Source organism: Anabrus simplex, chromosome 10, assembly GCF_040414725.1.
Source record: "Anabrus simplex isolate iqAnaSimp1 chromosome 10, ASM4041472v1, whole genome shotgun sequence".
NCBI lineage: Eukaryota > Metazoa > Arthropoda > Insecta > Orthoptera > Tettigoniidae > Anabrus > Anabrus simplex.
This window is the reverse complement of record NC_090274.1, coordinates 50961170-50967169: the sequence shown is the minus strand read 5'-3', so window position 1 is coordinate 50967169 and position 6000 is coordinate 50961170. Positions and strand designations below refer to the sequence as shown.

The 6000-nt window shown below is 36.4% G+C and overlaps 1 protein-coding gene across 1 annotated transcript in view; it reads right to left on the bottom strand.

The window, feature by feature from the left end:
- LOC136881801 (zinc finger protein OZF) overlaps positions 1–6000 on the bottom strand; it is a 34666-nt gene continuing 28666 nt past the window's right edge. The window contains exons 4-5 of the mRNA XM_068229330.1: positions 3327–3871; positions 1–20 (exon numbers count right to left, since the gene is read on the bottom strand). Coding sequence (XP_068085431.1) covers positions 1–20; positions 3327–3871 — 565 coding nt within the window. The remainder of the gene's footprint in view (positions 21–3326; positions 3872–6000) is intronic.

Below are 6000 nucleotides of genomic sequence, written 5' to 3'. Positions count from 1 at the left end.
TCAAAACATGAAGGCATTATCTAAAGAAAAGCAAGAACCACAAAGAGTATGAAAATGAATGACTCCCTAGGTCTCTAAAACCTAATAAGTTTCTATATGGAACTCAACAAGACTTAAGGAAGGTCAGTTGGGATAGGTGAAAGTAAGAAGCCTGGCACAAGTTAGTCGAAGCAATGCCTGGGTCTGTGGTCACCTACCCTTGTTTGCTTGCCCTCTAAATCATTCAATCAGCCAACCAACCAACCAACGAACCAGTCATTCAATCATCACCACTGATATGCATTTAAGGCAGTCGCCCAAGTAGTAGATGGTCTATCAGTCATTTTCCATGTCTTTTCTTAAATAACTTCAGAGCCCTTGGGCTGGAGTCCCTTCTAGTTGCTTCTTATGATAAACAGAGGATACGATATCAACCCACAGGGGAAAATAATGGTGTGAATGAAAGAGAGAAATTTATATAGTACTAATTATTTATATTAAAATACTTTGCTGCGATCATAATGTAAAAATAATTTATTTTTCTTCCTTGGACATAAAAGAAATTGTCAATTGGTAGCAAAGAGGCTTACTTCCATTTTCTGGTCAGAAGATAGTATTTAATTAAATAAGGAACTTTATTTTACAGATATTAAAAATGAAGAACGTTTGTTCATTCATTTAGTTTCATCATTTGGAGATTCATTTGTAAAAAATGACTTATTTCTATTTTTCATTAGAGGTTATCTATTTGCATATTTCAGTTGATTATGCATCCAACACATTTAAACCAAAATCTTTATTCATGATATAACCAATTATTCTATGCATTACAACTACATGGCATTTGAAACCTACTTGATTATTCAATTATTTATATAATCAGGTGGAGGTTATATAATTATTTACAAGTATTCGATTATCCCATGACTACTGTAACCCCATCAGATTTGAGATCTGCCAACAGGTATTAAATGGAAATAAAATTGATGGTCCATGTGTACTAAGACACGTTTTCTGTAAATATGCCACACACTGAATGTTGCTCGTGTTTTCACACGAGGGCCAATGACCTAGATGTTAGGCCTCTTTAAACAACAAGCTTCATCTTGTTTTCACAAAAATGAAAAAGTTAGATGTTATTATTCGATTCCAACTCATTTAATACATACATAATTTGTTAATGTATTAAAGTATCACAGTACCTTTTTCTTGTTGATATCTTCTTCTGATAGCTTTATTGGGCATTAAATGGTTTTCCACTTGTTAAATTTTCTTTGGCTGAGAACGTGATCATGTACTGAACATTTCTATGTTGTGATTATTCTTTTCTAGTGCCTTCGCTCATTTGAAACTTATTTGTTACTCATTATGTATGCTGAGATATTTTGAAGGACAATTTCTATCATAATAAACTTTTTATTCCCATTACATTTTAAAACCACTGTGCCATTATAGTATTCCTCATAGCTGATTACACTAATTTTGATTTTTCATTGTACTGTAATGGTTGCCTAATCTTCAAATTCTTGGTTTATTGCTCTAGCCACGCCTCCTGTTCCGCTATATAACCTCAAGCCCAAGGACCCTGGGTCAGACACACCTCACTTATGTTTGTCACTGCACATCCACACGTTACTTAGCTTCATGTTGTGGAGCACCTTGATGCCAGACACACCTCACTTCTGATCATCACTGCTCATCTACATGTTACTTAGCTTCATATTGATGATCACCTATATTTTGAGTCAACTAGAATACAGATTGAGATGGAGAGTGCTTGCTAGGTTGAATGCTGAAAGGCATGCTGTCTTCAAATATAACACAGAGAAAGAAGATTTCAATTGCATTCATGTCAACTGAACATGAAGGTCCTCCACAACAAGAAGGAAAGTAACATTGGATTAACTAATTTAAACAAACCTTATAACCTTATGAATTGGTCCTCGGATATCTTGAAGCCAGTACTACATTGGCACTAATAACAAATTTTGTATTCATTACCATGTTCTCTATATAGACTTTATTACACAAACTGCAAATAAATTCACAGTCTAGGAAAGTTGTTAACTATATTGAGTATTTACACATTTGTTAATCCACTTTTCTGGTGTCAAAAAAACTTTTTCATTCCATCAGAATCTACCACCTGATATGCTTATACCTTTACCTCCCCTAACCCATCTTCCAAAACAATTAGTCTTATCATCAGTACTCATTATCATCCAAATGCATTACAAAATTTTGCACATGAATAAAAAACCCTTGATAAGTTTTAAGTGAGTTACTACTAAAGTTTCTTTTAGGTGGTGGCTTTACGTCGTACCGACACAGATAGGTCTTATCGCGACAATTCTAAAGATCTTAACACACATAATACACTTGTAACTGCTAAATTCCCATATGTGTCAAAACAAATTCAGTACTTCATGGTATCTTATATAGGTGTAATCTACTAATAAATTGTTTGAGGTAAATTCTAAAGTTATATTATACTGAACTAGTTTCAACTGAGAAAAGTATGTTAGATTATAGGTTAATTAATTCAAAATTGAAGATAAACGGCTTTTATTAAAACACATAAAAACACACAATACAGGGAAATGCACCAATGTACTCTAGTATTGCTAAATGTATTTTCAAAAATAGAGTGAGGTGAAAAAATACTTTTCAATACAAGTACTCTGGTATTTGCTGAGGTTTCCCTACTTTCAGAATGTTCTTCATACAGAACAAAGGAAATACCTACCTTAAAAGTTTCTATTCTAGTTTCTTTGGACATAAAGCCTTCTAAAAGTAAATTCATGAAGTTCAACAAGAGCAAGGCCCATTCAGAGCGAGTATTCTTGTGTTTTCGTGATGTTGCTCAAAATCGAATACTATAGCTGTCTATGAACAATGTGCATAATACATAATCTATATGTTTCCTCAGGCGCTCTTAGGCGAGATATCCTTCTGAAAGACAGAAGATGGAAAAACAGAATCGAAGTGCATTTTGTTATGCAATACTAAGTGCACCATCGATTCGAAAGATTTACCGCAAGTCGAACAAGAGAATTGCGTACTACTAGTATGTATTTTCTCATGCTCTCGTAGCAGAACCAAACTCTTGAACGAGTTTCCGCAAAAACAGGAGAAGGAACGACCAACAATGTGTTTTTTCTCATGTTTAGTCACACATATTGACGTTCGGAAAGACTTTCCGCAAACTGAGCACCAGTAGAAAGTATTTTCAGAGTGCATTTCCGCATGTTTCCGTAGCTGCTGAAGACTTGGAAAAGCATTTCCGCAAATCGAACAAGAGAAGGGTCCGCTATTGATGTGCATTACCTCATGCTTTATTAGCTCACTTGACTTCCTAAATGTTCGTCCACAAAAACAGGAGAAAGGTCTCCGATCAATGTGTATCTTCTTATGGCCAATTAGATACTTCAACGTTGCGAAAGTTTTTTGGCAAATGGAACAAGAGAACGACCTGTCGTCAGAATGTAATTCCTCATGCCGCCTTCGATGCATCAACTTTCTGAAAGCCTTCCCACACTTTGAACAGCGGAAAGGCCTGACATGGCATTGTTTTAACTCTTCATGCTTCTTCAGGTGAGCAGACATTTTAAACGTTCTTCCGCAATTAGAACATCGGAATGGCATCTTCATAGTGTGCTCAATTCCATGTTTTCTTAAGTTGGACAAATACACAAAGGTACTTCCACAAATGGAACATTCAAAAGGCATTAGTAACGAGTGAGCAACCATCAAATGTGTATCAAGACTTTCTTCAGCAAGTGCCCTATTGCATATGGAACAGAAGTATGGCTCCTCTACTGTGTGAGTAGATGGTCGCATGATGTGTCGCAATTCTACTGGCGCTGCAGTCAATACTGCAACATTCTCCACTCTGAAATTTATACCAAATTTGTTACCAGTTTGAACAAGCAATTAAATAGAAAAAAATAATAGATTCACAAAAGAAAATTGAATAATATACAATGTAAAAATGTTTATCTGAATTTTTCCCGTAATTCCCAGCTCCTGTGGATTCAAACAATAAGAAGGTGCAGTTAGTTACCAAGCAAGATAAGCCACAGGCTCATCGAAGCATTACTTTTACCAACATTATGGTGAAATCAATTACATGCATTAAGGCCCACAAACATGGCCTTTAAAAAATGGAGTAGTTTGACTGCTCTTATAGCAACGGGATCCACAAATATCTTATAGAGACCACAATACATTCTTTTAAATTGTACCATATACCATTGTATATTTCTTTTTTTTTAATCAACAGCAAGCTCCTAGATGTGTTTCTTGGCTGCATCAACTTATTTAGGCAAACTTTCATGGCTGTCAAACTTAACAGTAGGAGCAATTAAGTATCCATGAGGAGAGTTTTCAAATCCCATGATATTTACAGAACAATTGGTAACAGTTTCCCATTTTGAAAAATCTTATTTACAGGGTCAGATTCATATGTGCACAGTTCACACCTGCAACCACGCAGGATTGGAAAGAGTAGAAGGAAACATAGCATGTACATTATTGTTGTTTGAGTCATCAGTCCATAGACTGGCTTGATGCAGCCCTCCATGCCACCCTATCCTTTGCTAATCATTTTTGACATAACTATTGAATCCTACATCTGCTCTAATCTGATCATCATATTCATACCATGGTCTACCCCTACCATTCTTAATGCTTACACTTACTTCAAAAATGAACTGAACAAGTCCTGGATGTCTTAAGATGTGTCCTATCATTCTATCTTCTTCTCATCAAAATTAGCCAAATCGATCTCTCACTGATTTGATTTAGTATCTGTTCATTCGTGATTTGATCTATCCATCTCACCTTCAGCATTCTGAAACACCACATTTGAAAAGCTTCTATTCTCCTTTCTCTGAGCTAGTTATCATCCATGTTTCACTTCCATACAATGCCACACTCCAGATGAACATCTTCAAAAACATCTTTCTAATTCCTATATCAATGTTTGAGGTGAGCAAATTTCTTTTCTTAAGAAAAATCTTCCTTGCTTGTGCTAGTCTACATTTTACGTCCTCCTTACTTCTGCCATAGTTAGTCATTTTAATACCCAAGTATTCTTTTGCCTACTAAACTGAGCAGCTCAGATGGTAGAGCACTGGCCTTCTGATTCAGAGTTGGTAGATTAAATCCTCACTCAGTGCAGTGGTATTTGAAGGTGCTCAGATATGCCAGTCTCATGTCATTAGATTTAATAACACACGTAAGAACCCATATGGGGCAAAATTCTGGCATCTCAGCATCTTTGAAAACTGTACAAGAAGTTAGTAAGATTACTATGTTCTCTGCATCTGAATCCCATATCATTTCACTGGTCAAATTACCTTCTGAAATAGCTTTTTTTCCCCTTCCTGTGATATAAAATTATTTTAAAAATTATTTTGCATTGATCACATTTCATGGCTGCTCATAATTCACAGCCATACTGTGCAATACTTCAAATGATCTCCTTATTCTTCATCTGGGTGTTTTTGGAAAACTTCCTAGATTCCCTTCTCTATTTCAAGATCAGTTTCACTGCAGTTAGTTAACCAAATTTCAATGCACTCAGTATGCTGTACAGTGTCAACTATCTCTGTTGGATTTGAATCCACAATCTCAGAATCATTTCTAATCCATGTATTGCCCACACTGAGCCTCTTTTTTTCACACAGAAGTCCAGCAAACTCTTTTTTTCCCCCTTCATTCACCTTCCCACTTCCAAAAGGATGCATTACTCCTTCCATTCCTTTTCTGTCCCAATGGAACCGAGCTCGATAGCTGCTGTCGCTTAAGTGCAGCCAGTATCCAGTATTTGGGAGATAGTAGGTTCGAACCCTACTGTCAGCAGCCCTGAAAATGGTTTTCTGTGGTTTCCCATTTTCACACCAGGCAAATGCTGGGGCTGTACCTTAATTAAGGTCATGGCCGCTTCCTTCCCACTCCCAGCCCTTCCCTGTCCCATCGTCACCATACAACCTATCTGTGTCGGCGCGACGTAAAGCA